Below are 19919 nucleotides of genomic sequence, written 5' to 3' on the forward strand. Positions count from 1 at the left end.
CTTTTTTTCTTTCTTTCTTTCTTTCTTTCTCTCTCTCTCTCTTTCTTTCTTTCTTTCTTTTTTTTTTTAATTTTTAATCTACACTTACATTAAGAATACTATGTTTACTATGCTCTCCCCTATATCAGGTCCCCCCTAACAACCACATTACGGTTACTGTCCATCAGCTTAGCAAAATGTTGTAGAGTCACTACTTGTCCTCTCTGTGTTGTGCAGCCCACCCTCCCCTTTCTCCCTCCCCACCATGCATGCTAATCTTAATACCCCCCTTATCCCTCCCTGCCCACCCATCCTCCCCAGTTCCTTTCCCTTTGGATTTCCATTTTTGGGTTCTGTAATTCCGCTGCTGTTTTGTTCCTTCAGTTTTTCCTTTGTTCCTATACTCCTCAGATGAGTGAAATCATTTGGTATTTCTCTTTCTCCACTTGGCTTATTTCACTGAGCATAATACTCTACAGCTCCATCCATGTTGCTGCAAATGGTTGGATTTTTCCACTTCTTATGGCTGAGTAGTATTCCATTGTATATATGTACCACATCTTCTTTATCCATTCATCTACCGATGGACATTTAGGTTGCTTCCAATTCTTGGCTATTTTAAATAGTGCTGCGATAAACATAGGGGTGCATCTCTCTTTCTCAAACTTGATTGCTGCGTTCTTAGGGTAAATTCCTAGGAGTGGAATTCCTGGGTCAAATGGTAGGTCTGTTTTGAGCATTTTGATGAACCTCCATACTGCTTTCCACAATGGTTGAACTAATTTACATTCCCACCAGCAGTGTAGGAGGGTTCCCCTTTCTCCACAGCCTCGCCAACATTTGTTGTTGTTTGTCTTTTGGATGGCAGCTATCCTTACTGGTGTGAGGTGATACCTCATTGTAGTTTTAATTTGCATTTCTCTGATAATTAGCGATGTGGAGCATCTTTTCATGTGTCTCTTGGCCATCTGTATTTCTTTTTTAGAGAACTGTCTGTTCATTTCCTCTGCCCATTTTTTAATTGGGTTATTTGTTTTTTGTTTGTTGAGGCGTGTGAGCTCTTTATATATTCTGGACGTCAAGCCTTTATTGGATCTGTCATTTTCAAATATATTCTCCCATACTGTAGGGTTCCTTTTTGTTCTATTGATGGTGTCTTTTGCTGTACAGAAGCTTTTCAGCTTAATGTAGTCCCACTTGCTCATTTTTGCTGTTATTTTCCTTGCCCGGGGAGATATGTTCAAGAAGAGGTCACTCATGTTTATGTCTAAGAGGTTTTTGCCTATGTTTTTTTCCAAGAGTTTAATGGTTTCATGACTTACATTCAGGTCTTTGATCCATTTTGAGTTTACCTTTGTATATGGGGTTAGACAATGATCCAGTTTCATTCTCCTACATGTAGCTGTCCAGTTTTGCCAGCACCATCTGTTGAAGAGACTGTCATTTTGCCATTGTATGTCCATGGCTCCTTTATCAAATATTAATTGACCATATATGTTTGGGTTAATTTCTGGAGTCTCTAATCTGTTCCACTGGTCTGTGGCTCTGTTCTTGTGCCAGTACCAAATTGTCTTGATTACTATGGCTTTGTAGTAGAGCTTGAAGTTGGGGAGTGAGATTCCCCCCTACTTTATTCTTCTTTTTTAGGATTGCTTTGGCTATTCGGGGTCTTTGGTGTTTCCATATGAATTTTTGAATTATTTGTTCCAATTCATTGAAGAATATTGCTGGTAATTTGAGAGGGATTGCATCAAATCTGTATATTGCTTTGGGCAGGATGGCCATTTTGACGATATTAATTCTTCCTAGCCATGAGCATGGGATGTGTTTCCATTTATTAGTGTCCACTTTAATTTCTCTTAAGAGTGACTTGTAGTTTTCAGAGTATAAGTCTTTCACTTCTTTGGTTAGGTTTATTCCTAGGTATTTTATTCTTTTTGATGCAATGGTGAATGGAATTGTTTTCCTGATTTCTCCTTTCTATTGATTCATTGTTAGTGTATAGGAAAGCTACAGATTTCTGTGTGTTAATTTTGTATCCTGCAACTTTGCTGTATTCTGATATCAGTTCTAGTAGTTTTGGAGTGGAGTCTTTAGGGTTTTTTATGTACAGTATTTTATCATCTGCAAATAGTGACAGTTTAACTTCTTCTTTACCAATCTGGATTCCTTGTATTTCTTCGTTTTGTCTGATTGCCGTGGCTAGGACCTCCAGTACTATGTTAAATAACAGTGGGGAGAGTGGGCATCCCTGTCTGGTTCCCAATCTCAGAGGAAATGCTTTCAGCTTCTCGCTGTTCAGTATAATGCTGGCTGTGGGTTTATCATATATGGCCTTTATTATGTTGAGGTACTTGCCCTCTATTCCCATTTTGCTGAGAGTTTGTATCATGAATGGATGTTGAATTTTGTCAAATGCTTTTTCAGCATCTATGGAGATGATCATGTGGTTTTTCTCTTTCTTTTTGTTGATGTGGTGGATGATGTTGATGGATTTTTGAATGTTGTACCATCCTTGCATCCCTGAGATGAACCCCACTTGGTCATGGTGTATGATCCTTTTGATATGCTGTTGAATTTTGTTTGCTAATATTTTACTGAGTATTTTTGCATCTACATTCATCAGGGATATTGGTCTGTAATTTTCTTTTTTGGTGGGGTCTTTGCCTGGTTTTGGTATTAGGGTGATGTTGGCTTCATAGAATGAGTTTGGGAGTATTCCCTCTTCTTCTATTTTTTGGAACACTTTAAGGAGAATGGGTATTATGTCTTCTCTGTGTGTCTGATAAAATTCCGAGGTAAATCCGTCCGGCCCCCGGGTTTTGTTCTTGGGTAGTTTTTTGATTACTGTTTCAATTTCTTTGCTCGTAATTAGTTTGTTTAACTTTTGTGTTTCTTCCTTGGTCAGTCTTCGGAGGTTGTATTTTTCTAGGAACTTGTCCATTTCTTCTAGGTTTTTCAGCTTGTTGGCATATAGGTTTTCATAGTATTCTTTAATAATTCTTTGTATTTCTGTGGAGTCTGTCGTGATTTTTCCATTCTCATTTCTGATTATGTTGATTTGTGTTGATTCTCTTTTTCTCTTAATAAGTTGGGCTAGAGGCTTATCTATTTTGTTTATTTTCTCAAAGAACCAGCTCTTGGTTTCGTTGATTTTTGCTATTGTTTTATTCTTCTCAATTTTGTTTATTTCTTCTCTGATCTTTATTATGTCCCTCCTTCTGCTGACTTTAGGCCTCATTTGTTCTTCTTTTTCCAGTTTTGATAATTGTGATGTTAGACTATTCATTTGGGATTGTTCTTCCTTCTTCAAGTGTGCCTGGATTGCTATATACTTTCCTCTTAAGACTGCTTTCGCTGCGTCCCACAGAAGTTGGGGCTTAGTGTTGTTGTTGTCATTTGTTTCTATATATTCCTTGATCTGTATTTTGATTTGTTCATTGATCCATTGATTATTTAGTAGCATGTTGTTAAGCCTCCATGTGTTTGTGAGCCTTTTTGTTTTCTTTGTAGAATTTATTTCTACTTTCATACCTTTGTGGTCTGAAAAATTGGTTGATAGAATTTCAATATTTTGGAGTTTACTGAGGCTCTTTTTGTGAGCTAGTATGTGGTCTATTCTGGAGAATGTTCCATGTGCACTTGAGAATGTATATCCTGTTGCTTTTGGATGTAGAGTTCTATAGATGTCTATTAGGTCCATCTGTTCTAGTGTGTTGTTCAGTGCCTGTGTGTCCTTACTTATTTTCTGCCCGGTGGATCTATCCTTCAGGGTGAGTGGTGTGTTGAAGTCTCCTAAAATGAATGCATTGCAGTCTATTTCCCCCTTTAGTTCTGTTAGTATTTGCTTCACATATGCTGGTGCTCCTGTATTGGGTGCATATATATTTAGAATGGTTATATCCTCTTGTTGGACTGAGCCCTTTATCATTATGTAGTGTCCTTCTTTATCTCTTGTTACTTTCTTTGTTTTGAAGTCTATTTTGTCTGATATTAGTACTGCAACCCCTGCTTTCTTCTCACTGTTGTTTGCCTGAAATATGTTTTTCCATCCCTTGACTTTTAGTCTATGCTTATCTTTGGGTTTAAGGTGAGTTTCTTGTAAGCAGCATACAGATGGGTCTTGCTTTTTTATCCATTCTATTACTCTGTGTCTTTTGATTGGTGCATTAAGTCCATTTACATTTAGGGTGACTATTGAGAGATATGTACTTATTGCCATTGCAGGCTTTAGATTCGTGGTTACCAAACGTTCAAGGTTAGCTTCTTTAGTATCTTACTGCCTAACTTAGCTCGCTTATTGAGCTGTTATATACACTGTCTGGGGATTCTTTTCTTCTCTCCCTTCTTATTCCTCCTCCTCCATTCTTCATATGTTGTGTGTTTTGTTCTGTACTCTTTTTAGGGGTGCTCCCATCTAGAGCAGTCCCTGTAGGATGCCCTGTAGAGGTGGTTTGTGGGAAGCAAATTCCCTCAGCTTTTGCTTGTCTGGGAATTGTTTAATCCCGCCATCATATTTAAATGATAGTCGTGCTGGATACAGTATCCTTGGTTCAAGGCCCTTCTGTTTCATTGCATTAAGTATATCATGCCATTCTCTTCTGGCCTGTAGGGTTTCTGTCGAGAAGTCTGATGTTAGCCTGATGGGTTTTCCTTTATAGGTGACCTTTTTCTCTCTAGCTGCCTTTAAAACTCTTTCCTTGTCCTTGATCCTTGCCATTTTAATTACTATGTGTCTTGGTGTTGTCCTCCTTGGATCCTTTCTGTTGGGGGTTCTGTGTAATTCCATGGTCTGTTCGATTATTTCCTCCCCCAGTTTGGGGAAGTTTTCAGCAATTATTTCTTCAAAGAGACTTTCTATCCCTTTTCCTCTTTTTTCTTCTTCTGGTATCCCTATAATACGAATATCATTCCTTTTGGCTTGGTCACACAGTTCTCTTAGTGTTGTTTCATTCCTGGAGATTTTATCTCTCTCTATGTCAGCTTCTATACGTTCCTGTTCTCTGGCTTCTATTCCTTCAATGGCCTCTTGCATCTTATCCATTCTGCTTATAAATCCTTCCAGGGATTGTTTCACTTCTGTGATCTCCTTCCTGACATCTGTGATCTCCCTCTGGACTTCATCCCACTGCTCTTGCATTTTTCTCTGCATCTCATCCCATTGCTCTTGCATTTTTCTCTGCATCTCTGTCAGCATGTTCATGATTTTTATTTTGAATTCTTTTTCAGGAGGACTGGTTCGGTCTGTCTCCTTCTCAGGTGTTGTCTCTGTGATCTTTGTCTGCCTGTAGTTTTGCCTTTTCATGGTGATAGAGATAGTTTGCAGAGCTGGTACAAGTAACCGCTGGAAGAGCTTCCCTTCTTGTTGGTTTGTGGCCTTCCTCTCGTGGGAGAATAGCGACCTCTAGTGGCTTGTGCTGGGCAGCTGTGTGCAGACAGGGCTTCTGCTTCCTGCCCGGCTGCTATGGGGTTTATCTCTGCTGTTGCTGTGGGCATGGCCTGGCTGGGGCTGCTCCTCCAAAATGGTGGAGCTCCGTTGGAGGGGGAGCGGCCGGGAGGCTATTTATCTCCGTAAGGGGCCTCTGTGCTCCCTGCTGCCCAGGGGGTTAGAGTGCCCAGAGATCCCCAGATTCCCTGCCTCTGGTCTAAGTGACCTGTCCTGCCCCTTTAAGACTACCAAAAAGCACTCTCCAAACCAAAACAATAACAGCAACAATGAGAGAGGGAACAGAAAAAAAAAAAAAAAAAGGAAAAACGTGATTTTTTTTTGTCCTCAGGCGCCGGTCCCAGGCACCCATTCACTGGTCCTCCTGCCCTGCCTCCCTAGCACCAGGGTCCCTGTCCCTTCAAGGCTTCCAAAAAGCACCCCCTCCACTGGTCCCACAGGGAAAAACGCGCGATATTCTTCGTCCTCAGGCGCCGGTCCCAGGCACTCGCTCACCAGTCCCGCTGCCCTGCCTCCCTAGCACCAGGGTCCCTGTCCCTTTAAGGCTTCCAAAAAGCACTCGCCAAAAAGAGAAAAAAAAAGGGGAAAAATGCGCGATTTCCTCCGTCCTCAGGTGCCGGTCTCAGGCACCCGCCCACTGGTCCCACAGGGAAAAATGCGGGATATTCTTTGTCCTCAGGCTCCGGTCCCAGGCACCCGCTCACCGGTCCTGCTGCTCTGCCTCCCTAGCACCAGGATCCCTGTCCCTTTAAGGCTTCCAAAAAGCACTCGCCAGAAAGAGAAAAAAAAAAAAAGGGGGAAAAACGGGCGATTTCCTCCATCCTCAGGTGCCGGTCTCATGCACCCGCCCACCAGTCCCGCAGGGAAAAACGGGGGATATTCTTTGTCCTCAGGCGCCGGTCCCAGGCACCCGCTCACCAGTCCCGCCGCCCTGCCTCCCTAGCACCGGGGTCCCTGTCCCTTTAAGGCTTCCAAAAAGCACTCGCCAAAAAAAAAAACTGCTCCGGTTTCTTTCCACCCGCTGGTAGCCGGGGGGAGGGGTGCTCGGGTCCTGCCGGGCCGGGGCTTGTATCTTACCCCCTTCGCAAGGCGCTGGGTTCTTGCAGGTGTGGATGTGGTCTGGATGTTGTCCTGTGTCCGGTGGTCTCTATTTTAGGAAGATTTTTCTTTGTTATATTTTCATAGCTCTACGTGTTTTTGGGAGGAGATTTCCACTGCTCTACTCACGCCACCATCCTGTGAGTTTACTTTTGATTATGGAGTTAGACAATAATCCAGTTTCATTCTGTTACATGTAACTGTCCAGTTTTGCCAACACCAGTTGTTGAAGAGGCTGCCATTTCCTCACTGTATATCCATGGCTCTTCATCATATATTAATTGGCCTTATATGTGTAGGTTTATATCTGGGCTCTCTATTCTGTTCCATTGATCTATGGGTCTGTTCTTGTGCCAATGTCAAATTGTTTTGATTACTGTGGCTTTGTAGTTTGAAGTCGGAGAGTGTGATCCCCCCAGCTTTATTCTTCCTTCTCAGGATTGCTTTGGCTTATATATGGTCAATTTTTAACATGTTCCAACTGTGCTTGAAAATAATTTGTGATTTGAGGTTGTGTATAGCGAGCTATATATATGCTTGTTAAATGAAATTTGCACCTCATGTTACTTTTTTTATATCCTGATTTTTTTTTTTTTTTTTTTTTTGCTTATTGGTTCTGAAATCTATCAGATCAGATCTAGGAAGTTAGGAAGCAATCTGTGAAGAAAATGAGGATATAGGGGAGGTTGTTTACAAAGTAACAGAGTTCCAGTGTGTATTGTGGGGGAAATGAGTGGGGTAGAAATTTTTGGCTTTTTCTAATGGATACCTCTTCCCTTCAACCTTCTAAAGCAGTAGAAGGTACTTATTCTGTCATCCGGTAGGAATGGGTGGCAGGGTATCACCCTTCTCCTTACTATCCAATGCTCCTCTCAGACCACTGTTTTCCTCCTCTTTCAGAAATTCTTCCTCCTTTGAAGTGTATGCCACTTGGCTGTATTTTTGCTTTAACCCTCATGCTTACTGAGAACTTCAGCACTGATTAATCTTGATGTCAAACTCTTCATATCACTCTGCATTGCTTTAGGAAAATCCATGGGATCCCTTGTTAGTTCTTGACCTTCTCAACTCTAACATATACTCCTACATTCCTTAACTTCACGATATTTGGCAACACAGATTTTTCTTGACAGCAGCTCCAGGGCCATAGTAAGGAATGGGAGAGGGAGCATTCTTCAGTGTGGAAACATTTTGGGGGCCAGAACTGGCTGATGTCAACTTAAGACCCACGGAAAGAGTGGGACTGGCAGCCATGACACATAAGGGTGGAATAGCATGAGGGGAGATTCCACATGATACTTGGGGGAGGGTTCATGATTGGATTTGTCCTTGTGCCAAGCTTCCAAGAAACCTGGGTCTGGAGCTGAAAACACATTTCCTGGTAGCTGCCTAACTGGGGACATATGACAGTTTTAACAACTTCCATCCTCTTGAAACACTGTCTTCCCTCTGATTCTGTAACAATTATCACCCAGGTTTGGTTCTTCCTCATTGGCTATTCCTTTTCAAAGATTTCTGAAGGCTCTTCTTCTACTTGAGCCTTAAATGTTGAAATTATCTAGAGAACCCTTCCTAGCCCTCTGCTCTTCTCTGGAGAGTTTATGCAAATCTATGACTTCAACTACCACTGAAATATTCATGATTCAGAATTTCTGGTGTATGCATCATTGGAGTTGCTAAGTAGTTTTCTATAAAAGTAACCTATGTACACAGCCAAACAAATTCAAACAGTAAAGATGGATCTAAAATTAAAAGTGTAAACTTTATCCTCCCAGGCCCCACTCTTCATGGTTAATTTTTCAATGGCTGTGTAAATGTGCCCAATGTACTCTTCTGCACTTAAACTTCCTTTTCATTTAGTGTATTTCCCTCCTACCTTTTAGATCTGTATATTCAAACTGTCATTAGGACATCTCTATCTGGCTTGTCCAACACGCATCCAAAATTCCTTCTGTTTCTTTGGAATTCTGCCTCATGCTGCACCCCACTGCTTGCCTCTAAGTTGCCTGTATACATTTGCCTGTCCAACCACTCAATTTACTTCAATCTGGTTTCTACCCGACCTTATTTTTGAAACTTTTCTCAAAAATCACTGCCTGTCTAAAATCTAAAGGACACATTTTAGTCCAAGTGTTACCTGATCTGTTAACACTTTGACAAATTTCTGGATACATCTCTCCTGGTTTCCTTCTTTTGTTTCTTTTTGCCTCTTCTAAGTGTCCTTTTAGGCTTCCCTCCTTCTTCTCATCCCTCGAATGCTCTCTCTCTAGGTCATCTTTGCCACTTCCATAGCTTGAATAGACATCTATATTCCACACACACACTGGCCGCACACACCCAAACCTTTCTTTTGGGCTCCCAACCCACATAATTCAAGTGTCTAATGGATTGCCTGCTACAGGCACCTAAAACTCATTCTCCCCAAACAATAAGGAAAATAGCGTATTAATTTCCTAGTTGCCCAAGTCAGAACACTGGGAAATATCTTGGATTCCTGTTTTATCCCCATTTCCGATCGTTTTTTTTTTTCCATCCACACTCTCCCTTCTATTGACCCACTGTCATCTCTCACCTAGTAAGACTTGCCTGATTGTGCCTGGAACTTCGTTTTTCAACCCATTCCCCTCAAGGCAGTTATCTTTCTAAAATGCAAATAGAACTATTCACTCTTCTGATAAGAGTCCTCAACTAATTTACAAGGCCTTGAGTAATCTGGTACCTCCCAATCCCACGGGCCTCATTTATTACCTCTCTCTCAACGATACCAGACTGCTGACAGCTCCAGAACGTATCTGGTACCCTTTTCCCCAATTCCCAACAGTTAAGGATTCAGTTCAGGAGACACTTCCTTCAGTAAAGCGGGGCTCAAAATGCAAACCTTAAAGAACGAAATTCGAGAAAGCATCTGAGCAGCGTTTACTGCTCCGGACCCAGGTTTACGGAACGTCCGGGTTACCAGGAAGCTCGGTGCAAAGGTCAAGTTCAGATCAGGAACCTTCCCCGAAGTTCGCGGGACTGTCCGATCCCGTAATATCCTGCTCTTGCGCGTCATGGCTGCCACTCCCAGCCTTTCAGTGGGTCTTGAAGTCGAGATCAACCAGCTCTGGCGCCACCAATGTTTTCATATGCAAGAATGCAATGCTCGCTCATTTTTTATACTACGGCCCTGAAGCCGCCGTCAAGAAAAACTTGCGTTGCCAGTTTGCCCCAAAGCAAGATGGCTGCCAATCTCCATTCTCTGCTCCCAAAGTGAAGCCATCCACTCTCCGTTTAATGCCGCTGCCCGGCTGCCCTCACCCAGCATGGCTACTCCGGCTCATGCCTCACTATGGTCTCGAAGCCGCCACTAACCGGCCAGGTTCCGGGAGGCGCTGTGCAGGATGCAGCCACCCCCGCCCGCCGCTCCCCTCCCCCACGGCCGCGGCGGCGGCCGGAGCCCGGATGCGGCGCCGTGAGACAGGCCCGGGCGAGCGGCGCGGATGGATCCAACATGGCGGCGCCGAGCCTGAGCCGAGAGTGAGGCGACGGGGCGGCCGGAGTGGGGAGGGGGAGTCGAGCGGGACGGGGCGGGGCCGGGCGGGGCCGCAAAGGGCTTGGGGAAGGAAAGTGGAGGGGGAGGCGGTGGCGACGTCCAGCCTGAGAACCCCAGGAGAGGGAGGTGACGGGACGCTGCGAGGTGGGGGAGGGCAGCGGCCGAGGGGGGCGTGCGGGGGAGGTGGCAACTATGGGAGAGGGCAGGGGTCGCGGCGGCGAATGGGGCATGGGGAGGGGCGTAAACAAGGGCCCAGGCTGGGCCAGGCGGGGGTATTAGAGAGGCCCGGGTGGGAGTGGGGCTGCGATCTCGCCGGATTGAGGGGGTAGGAGCGGGAGGGAGAGTCTGAGGGTGTGAAGGGGCCGGGGGCTTGCGGCAGTGGTTGGAAGGGTTGGTCCCTTGCGAAGGGTGCTGTGAAGAGGTGGGAAAGGGTGAGACTGGGACTTCGGGCATTTGCAGGGAGGTTTTGAAAGTGTGAAATTGGAGGTGGGAGGTGGGGAAGGGCCTAGGGGAGAATCTGGGTGGAAAGAGAGAGAAGGGAGGTTTGGGGAATGGAGAGCGTGTCCGTGTGGCGAGGGAATGGAGAAAGTGAGAGACTACGAAGAAAGTTTGGGAGGAGGGGGAATAGGATGGGAGGTGGGGCAGTGGGGCTGCACGGGTGATAGAGGTGCGGGGGTTTCCCTTTTCCCCGTGGAAGGGAAGAGAGAGCGGAGTTAAGCAGCATCAGTTGCAGCCAATTCTAATTGCCAGGTCTTTAGCTTTTAATGGAGTGGGAAGGGCAGAAGAGAATAGTCACGTGGGTTTGGAGAATTGGGGTTGGATGAGGGTTCAACTGGATTCGCTACCCAAAGGTTCTGTAGCTTGCTTCCTATTCCCTTGTTTTTCCTGGTTATGATAAGAAGGAAAACGGGGGTGCTTGCTGGAGTGTGGAAGGAGTAAAAGACTTTTCTAGTTTTTACCAATTAGCAATGCAAAAATGAGGAAACAGCCATGCTATGTTGGAGCCCTGTATGCTAATGTGGACGCTCTGGAAGTCCAAGAAGGGGAACAGAAAATATAGGATGGCATCTAGGTAGTACCGCTAATTAATGAACACTTCAGTTTCCAGACCGTTCTTTTGTTGTTTAAGTGCTGGGTACGGAGGGGTCAATCAGTATTCATAAATAGAAAACGTCCCCTAGTGAAATGTATATGCATGAGTGAGACTGCCTTAGTGGGTATTTTGTTCTCACTGTGTGCAGGTGACGGTGAAGATAGAATTTGGAGGATCATTTTGGTCTGATGAGTGAAGTGATGGAAAGAAAATGCCTTCTTAACCACTTTCCTCCTAGTTTTTAGTAGATGAAAGTCAGTGTTAATATTGTAACAAAATAGGTGGGTCGCATAAGGAATTGAGGTAGGTGAGAAGGTGTCAGAGGATAATTGGTTTCCTACAGGTTGTTGAATTTGGGACCTTTCTTGTCATTCAGGCTGGAATTTCTTGGAGTTGGTGTTTTGCAAATTGGCTAGTAGAGAGTTAGGGGTACTTAGGGACCTTGTTGGGGTGAGTCCTCTTGTTTAGCCTGGAGTGGATCACGTTAACTGAAATGGCTTTGACCATGTGGGTATTTTTGCAACTGAGATTGACTAACTCTTTGGGCCTTTGAGGTTTCAAAATGAAGCTTGAAAATTGACACCGCCACCCCACCCCCCCATTTGTTTTTTTGTTTTGCTGCTGTCTTTGAACCTTGTGCTAGGAAGAGACCTGGGCAATTACGTTTCTTGCAGAGGTAAGTCTGGAACTTTTTATTGTTTCCAAACAATGGAAAGGAATGGAAATGGCCTGAGAAATGTATGGGGGTTGAGCTCAGTGAAGGGGTAGAGTAGGGGAACAGGAGCTCCTTGCCAACTGAGTGCTTAGCTAAGATCTGTTGCTCTCACTGTCTCTCTGGGTGGCTGGTGAATGGTAGGAGGGAAAGGAGAGCAGAAATTAGGTGTCTTGGGGGCAGGCTTTGGCTTGTTGTTATCTAGTCTTCTTGGTCAGCTCTGAGAGAAAAACAACATACGGAACATTGTGCTCTAGTACATTGTCTACTAAATTTTGCCTTTGGAGTGTTGCTGAGGCACTTTCCATGGGAAGGCTTTTTCTCTAATTTACTCTTCTAGTTGTTCAGGGTTCCTGGAATCTTTTAAAAACGCTATGTAATTCTGACTTCCAGATATTTGGTTACATTTTCCTAAGTCCCCCCAGCAGGAAAGCTCTTTATGTACTCTTAGCCATCTTGAAGGCTTCTGTGTCTTCTTCATTTCAAGTTTCAAGACATTGCTTGTTTTTAGTTCTTCCACATGATCTTCCTTTCCAAGGGCTTATGAGAGAGAGTCAGATCCCTGTAGTTCTGTGAAAAACAGGTGTCATCCCTTTGGGATGACAGTAGACTATCATTTTCATTTCAAGACATCACTCTTTTATTTCCTCTACATGGCTTTCCTCTAAGGACTTTTGGGATAGTACAAAGAATGCAGATACCATCCCTGGCTGGGATGAGAACTGGCTTGGAAGTAGAACCCTAATAGAGAACGACCGGTCAAGAGGCAATCCTGGTACGTACTGTGGGCCCTTGTCTGCCTTGGATCTCCCTAAAGAAAACAAATAAACAAACTGCAACTCCAGGAAATGCAGTAATTCATCGAAATAAAGAATAATTACTGGTAAACTGTAGTGGGGGAGCCATTTGTTAGGTTCTTAGAATGGACCCAAACCAAATGGTGGCATCAGGACTCCTGTTTACTGGAAGGGTGCCTCTTAGGTTCTCACAGTATTTCAGGCATCAAGATTCAGGAATTGTTTCCAATCTTCTCTTTAGAGGAGGTACATTCTCCTCATTAGTCTGATACCTTTCATTTAGATCTCTGTATAATTTAAGCTGAGTTCCCGGGCTTCACTGCCAGAGAAAACTGAGTGTAAGAGGAACTTGGCCATGTTCTTTCAATGCTCAAGTTAGATTGATTCTTGGAACCCCCACCTGGATTACTGAGTGAGTGAATTTACTATCCTAGACGATAATAAGCCTGCATGCCAGCCTCCTGACATTTCCCCCAAGGACATGGCTTGGGGAAACTTATGCCTCTACTGCATTTCACTTCACTGAATAAGCAGATTAAGTCTCAGCAGCAGCCTAACAAGGGTCTGCTGCTGCTCTAGTTTCAGGACTTTAGAGATGGTATAAGGGTTAAGTGCAGGATCCTTTTTGTCTGTCTTGCAGAGATGGCATTTCTCTTATCTTTACAGAGATCCAGATTGAACTAGGTCAAATTGGACCTCCTGGGATGGGGCAGAAGGGAAGGTAGCCCTACCACCTGCTGTTCACCTGAATGGCAGCGGCAGGTGATAGAGAAGCAAAGGTTGGAGTGGGATGGAACTCAGTGCTTTTGGGACTTAGGAGTCCATGACTGGCTATTCTTTTCTTCTGGAATATTGTTTGATGGGTTTGGGTTGGAGGGACCAAATTGCATCCTTCTCCTGATCTAGGGTGAAAGTGACATACTGTCTCTGTTCTTTCAACCCTTATCATGCTCCATCTAGGGTTTCTCATCTTCAGCGTCATTGACATTTTGGGCCAGATAACTCTTTGTTGTGGGGGGCTGTCTTACACATTATGGGACGTTTAGAATGGCCTCTGATCACTGCATGTCAACAGCACCCTTCTTTATCCCCTCCAGTCACAGCAATCTAGAATGTCTCTGGACATTGCTGAATGTTTCCTGGGGGCAAATCATTCCTCGTTGAGAGCCACTGAGCTAGAAGCTCTGGTAATTCCTGGCACTCTGAATGATCCAACCTGGGATCTAGGACTTGAAAGTGGCTGTTTTTCCTCTCCCTCTCTCTTAAATCTCAGGAGTTAACCTTCCGAGGACTGGGGCCTATTGTAGATTTGCATCCATTGATACATAATTAGGGCCATAGTGCTTTCCTGTATTCCGCCTCATTTTCCAGTGGCCAGGTACGTAGGGATAATATTTCTTCATTTCCTGGGCTTCATAGTCAGGACATTGTGAATCAGGGACCTGTGGAGCAGCCTGTGCTTTTGATTGGTTGAATGTAAAGTCTGCCCATCTGCTTTTTCTGGGAGTCTCATAATCAACAGCTGGTCAAGGGAAGCAAGTGGGAGAGGAAATGAGAAGTAAGGGGCTCTGAGGTGTCTCAGTTTCCTCATGTTGCCTGCTACGACAAGCAGTTATTTTCCTTCACTCCCCTTCATTTGTACCCAGTGACTGCAGCAGGTGAAGCGAGAGGAAGAGACAAGGAAAACCAGTCTGTAGTGGAACAGCTTTTTTCCCAGCTGTTTCCCTTGCTTTGGGTGGAGCATCTGGGTGCTCATAATTAGACATGGGCTCTGTTTCCTGTCCACATATTAGAACTGATGGCAGGGGGTTCAGTGCTTCCAGGGTGGAACTCCCCTTTTCTTAAGGGAATGAGTCTCCCTGTGTTTCCATTTCAGGATTACTGAAGAAGAGAAGACCAGGTCTTACTTGCTCTTCAGTTTTCTGAGACCCCATCAGCTTGGCTCTTCTGAAGCAGCATATCATTTCATTCTCTGTCTTAACCTAGCCTCAGTTTCCTGGTATATAAAATGGACAGAATGAACAGTCTGTTTCATTATTGAATAGGGTGTCATGGTTTGGGTAGTTCTGCATAGTGTATGGGAGGCTATAGCTAGCTAAAGTGTAGGCATTACATGTATCGTTTTTAGAGAGGTCCTCTCACTCTTGGACCTAGGAGTTTGTTTCATAATTGGTATGGCTTGTGATGATCTCTTGGAGGTTCAGTTCAGTTCAACAATAGGTGATTCCTACTATGTGCCAGCCTCTACTCATTGCTAGGCATTAGGGATACAAAGATGAATAGGACTTTGTCTCTCTTTATGAGTCACTGAAGATTCAATGGGATAATACATACACGAATAATTTTAGTACACTGATAAATGGTTTAAAGGAAATATGCACAGTGTTCCATAGGAGCACAGAAGAGGACTACTTATCCCAGCATGGGGGTGTAGAGAATGAATTTGACGATGGCACTGGAGCTGACTCGTAAAGGATGAGTAGGAGTCAGCCATCTGAAAAAGGGTGGGGATGGGGGTGTGAAACAGAGAAGGGAGAGGGACATTTGGGCAGAGGGAATAGCCTGGAGAGAGGGCCCGAGAAGTGAATTGCAGGATGAATGTGAGCTATAAACAAACTGATAATATTAGAGAATAAAAAGTGGGTTATGAGGTTGAAGAGGTAGGCAGGGCCTGAACTTGGAAGTTCTAGTGTGTGGTACGTAAGGAGTTTGTGTTCTTATGGGTAAGGAGGGGGCTGGAGATAGGTCTTAGCAGAAAATTGATGTGGTCAGTTGTGCATTTCAGTAGCTAGTTCAGAGTTAGAATTTAGGCGGGTTAGGTCGGTGGTCAGAAGTGCCCTTGGGCTGTTGCAGTAGTCCAGGTGAGAGACGGTTGGGACCTGAGCCAGGCAGTACCAGTGGAGGTAGAAAGGTGAGGCAGATTTAAAAAACACTTAGAAGTAGCATCGATAGAAATTTAAAAAATATATATATACAATGTTTCTTTGTTAGTCATGCCTCAGTAAAATTAGAACAAAAACAAAACCCTCATTTAGCCACTGCTTACTTGTAATTGTTAACTGAATGCAACTGTTGTGATATAGGTAATTATTAATAAAAATGGAAGCAGTCTATTTCAGTATATTCAATATATGTAATACTTAATAAATGTTAGATATGTTCTTTAATATGGATGCATTAGCATCATATGTTTTTTAACCATTCAACAAGTAATGGACATTTAGAATATTTTCAATTTTTCACTGTTATACATTTCACTATTATAAACGTACATATTTATATGTATCTATTGCAATCAAGCATCAGTAGAAATTTATACTTGATTGGGTGACTGGAGGCATGATCAGAGGGTAGGCAGTTCTGGGTGGCACTGTGTGGTGGGACAGTGAGTGTGCCTGACTGTAGTAGAGGTGGCAGTTGTTAGACTTGAGCATTACATATTGGTTGGCCACAGACGGTACCCAGGGTCAAATGCCAAATTATATAATGAAGGTAGGGCTGTGACTGGTCATTGCCAGGGGATTGGTTAGAATGTGGTAGATTCAAGTAGTGTGTGAACATCAAAGGAGACAAGTGGCATAGGAGGATTACGAGAATGCTCAGCACAGGAGCTTAATGATGTTTGCTGATTTAAATTCATGTATTTTGGTGAATATTATTGATTCACCTTCCAAGTAGTTAGGCTTCCAGACTTGGTTGGATTGTAAGTGAAATTAAGATAGTTTGAGGGATGGGTCTGGGCTGCAGAGGTCAAAGAACCTTTATCTCTTTGAAATCTCTTTCGTGACCATTTATGTAAGGTTTACAAAACGATTTCACATGTATTTTCTCATTGGATTCTTAGCAGGTCTGAGAAATAGTTTCTTTCATCCCTGTTGTGTAGATGGGATGGTGAGATTTTGAAGTTAAGTGACTTGCTTGAGGTCACACAGCTACACAGATTGTTAATAATATAGGCAGATTTGAAAGTACTTCTGACCCTAATGGTTTTCAGCTTCTTGACTGTCAGTGCATAAGTTCATCTGCTACAGCTTCCATATTAATAAATTCTCTACTTCCTCTCAATGTTGCCTACATTTAAGAGGTGAACTAGTTAGTGGGTGGGTAGGGAGAGCACATGGGACCAAAAGCAGTATTTTGGAGGCAGGAGGAATGATGGGGGTAATGTCTAGTAGCAACTTCTGGTGGTATGTAGCATGAAAATTGCATATAAGTCTCCCACTTAAAAGTGACTGTATTCCTTCAGTAGGGTCTGGGTTTAAGGCAATATCTGTTGGTTATGGAAAGCCCTAATAAACATTAAGCACTACACTGTGCCAGACATCGTGTTAGGCAGTGTGGATATACAGAAAACAAGCGAGACCAGTTCTTGCCATTGAGTGGCTCAGAGGTTCTTTCTTTATCCTTACAGTATAGTGGGGATTGCGGCTGCTGAGCAGGGATCCTGGAAAGCATTGCACACCTGAGCCCCCCAGTATGGCGGGCCCCAAGCGGCGGGCGAGCCAGGTGTGGCCAGAAGAGCATGGTGAGCAGGAGCACGGGCTGTACAGCCTGCACCGTATGTTCGACATTGTGGGCACCCACCTGACACACAGAGATGTGCGCGTTCTCTCCTTCCTCTTTGTTGATGTCATTGATGACCACGAGCGTGGCCTCATCCGGAACGGACGTGACTTCTTGTTGGCGCTGGAGCGCCAGGGCCGCTGTGACGAGAGTAACTTTCGCCAGGTGTTGCAGCTGCTGCGCATCATCACTCGCCATGACCTGCTGCCCTACGTCACCCTCAAGAGGAGACGGGCTGGTGAGGGCGCACGGGGGGCTGGGATGCTGGAATCTGGGAAGGGTGTGGGAGGTAGTAACAGGAGTCCAAGCGGGAGGAGGTGTCGACCCTGGGGAGAACTAGGAGAGTGCACTACGAGACCGGTTGTGGGTTGGCCTAGAAGGAAGCTGGCATCTCTTCTTGAATGATGCCCTCTCCTCCTACAGTGTGCCCCGATCTCGTAGACAAGTATCTGGAGGAGACATCAATTCGCTATGTGACTCCCAGAGCCCTCAGTGATCCAGAACCGAGGCCTCCCCAACCCCCTAAAACAGGTGAGAAGATACTAACCCCTCCTGATTTCCATAATCAAGGGAGAAGACACCGAGCCCATCATTCTCCCAGCTTTGCCAGCCTAAATGAAAGGACACTGTTCCCCCCATATCTAGCCCCATAAAAATCAGGCAAGCCAGGTCCTGTCATTGTTCCCAGGTTGTGTCCTCTGTTCCCAGGTCCCATCATCAGTACTGCTTTTAGTGCTGAGTCTGAATGATTTCCTTCCTCATTCTAAGAGAAGTGTTTGAATTCCTGCCTTTACCCCACTCTGACTCCTTTTTGCCCTCTCGTCAGTGCCTCCCCACTATCCTGTGGTGTGCTGCCCCACTTCGGGCCCTCAGATGTGCAACAAGCGGCCAGTTCGAGGGAGAGCCACACTTGGGAGCCAGCGAAAACGCCGGAAGTCAGTAACACCCGACCCCAAGGAAAAGCAGACATGTGGTGAGGAACTTAAAGGGTTCCAGAGGTTGGGTAGACTTGAGGGGAAATATAAAAACTGCTGGGATCCTGGGCAGCTTATGCTGTACAGGGCAAGGCTCACTTTGATTGTGGTTGCAGAGTCTGAAGGGTCTCTGTTGAGGGGGAGAAGCCCTCTTTTTGCGGCAGAGTACATTCAGCTCTTCTCTAATACTTGAGCAAAGGGATGTGGTTATGACATCCTTATTGTAGGATGAACTACCTCACGATAAAGGATTAAAAAGAACTTCTGTGCCTGTTAATCAGAATGTATCTCCTAGAAGCAAGGTGCTGCTTGCCAGTGACGGGAATCATCTGACCTGGGCTTGGCCCATTTAAGGCCTCTAGCAGGCAGGCAGGGAGTTTAGAGGTACATAGAAGAGAACTCCTCCTGGGTGAGAGGTGGAGAAGCTATTAGGTACAGCTCCCAAATTTGCTACTCTGCTGTTCTTTGCAACCTTTCAAACTTGGGTGGTAAACTCACCCCTCACTACCAGCTCATCTGTGTATCTTCTCTTCCCCACAGACATCAGACTGCGAGTTCGGGCTGAATACTGCCAGCACGAGACTGCTCTGCAGGGCAACGTCTTCTCTAACAAGCAGGACCCACTTGAGCGCCAGTTTGAGCGCTTTAACCAAGCCAACACCATCCTCAAGTCCCGGGACCTGGGGTCCATCATCTGTGACATCAAGTTCTCTGAGCTCACCTACCTCGACGCATTCTGGCGCGACTACATCAATGGCTCATTATTAGAGGCCCTTAAAGGTGTCTTTATCACAGACTCCCTCAAGCAGGCTGTGGGCCATGAAGCCATCAAGCTGCTGGTGAATGTGGACGAGGAGGACTATGAGTTGGGCCGACAGAAACTCCTGAGGAACTTGATGCTGCAAGCATTGCCCTGACCTTTTCCCCTTTCCACTTCTCTGGGGACTGTTCCTACCACCCACCTCTGGAGCTTACATACTGTTCTAGGGTTTGTTCTCTACCCTTCCAACCAATCACACCCCTGCCTTTTTTTTTTTTTTAAAGGAAAAGACGAAAATGGAAGTGGCGTTCCCCACCCCTCCCTGCACCCACGTGCCTGGGCTTCCCCTTTGTTTCCCTTTTCCACTTACCCCCTGACGTATGTCTCTGTAGCCACCTTGCCACTGAGCCGTAAGACAATGTATAGGGAGAAGCAAAGTCTATGGAACATAGTCTTTGTAAGGGACTGAAGTGAACACTGCTTTTGGGTGCATTGAGGGGTTATGAGTACTTCTGGCTTTATGAGGGCTCTTAAATTTTGTCTGAAAAACCAAAGGGCTGTGAGTAAGCTATGTGGAAGGTGGGACCTGAAGTGTATTTTGGAAATGAATCACCACCCTCTCCCAAATTATAGAATTTTTAAAAAACAAAGAAGCTGTGGCCCTTCCCGCTCTCTCCTGGCCTCTGGTGCTGCTCCTCTCTGCCTTGTTTCCTCCATCCCATGGCTCGAAATCTCTGGTGTGGCTTTTTTCCCCTTTTCAAACCCTCTTCAAGGGAGTGATAGGTAAGAGAACTAGGTTGGCCTAGTCACCCCTCCCGACTGTGGTGTGTGTATATATACACATGCACAGGATGGGTGGAGAAGAGGTTGCTGATTAAAATACACTCCCTGCAAAGGGGAAGGGGGAGTGTGACACTTTCCTTCCATGTCCAAGTGAGAATAAATAATGTACCCTGCAGCCCCTT

At 44.9% G+C, this 19919-nt stretch overlaps 1 protein-coding gene across 5 annotated transcripts; it reads left to right on the top strand.

Annotated features, from left to right (window-relative positions):
- Positions 1-9853: 9853 nt before the first annotated feature.
- On the top strand, positions 9854-19607 carry DEDD (death effector domain containing). Of its 5 annotated transcripts, none has more exons than XM_037024062.2 (6): positions 9938-10039; positions 11792-11824; positions 17069-17458; positions 17644-17751; positions 18047-18193; positions 18735-19607. In XM_037024062.2, the coding sequence occupies exons 3-6, from the start codon at positions 17134-17136 to the stop codon at positions 19109-19111; spliced, it is 957 nt and encodes a 318-aa protein (XP_036879957.1). In that variant the 5' UTR covers positions 9938-10039; positions 11792-11824; positions 17069-17133; the 3' UTR covers positions 19112-19607. The 5 variants fall into 5 exon arrangements, with proteins under 5 accessions (XP_036879955.1, XP_036879957.1, XP_073077830.1 ...); XM_017640060.3 differs by lacking the exon at positions 9938-10039 and adding an exon at positions 10185-10199; XM_017640059.3 differs by lacking the exon at positions 9938-10039 and adding an exon at positions 12530-12635 and having other exon boundaries at positions 10705-11824.
- The last annotated feature ends 312 nt before the right edge of the window (positions 19608-19919 follow it).

This window comes from Manis javanica, chromosome 14 (assembly GCF_040802235.1).
Source record: "Manis javanica isolate MJ-LG chromosome 14, MJ_LKY, whole genome shotgun sequence".
Lineage (NCBI taxonomy): Eukaryota > Metazoa > Chordata > Mammalia > Pholidota > Manidae > Manis > Manis javanica.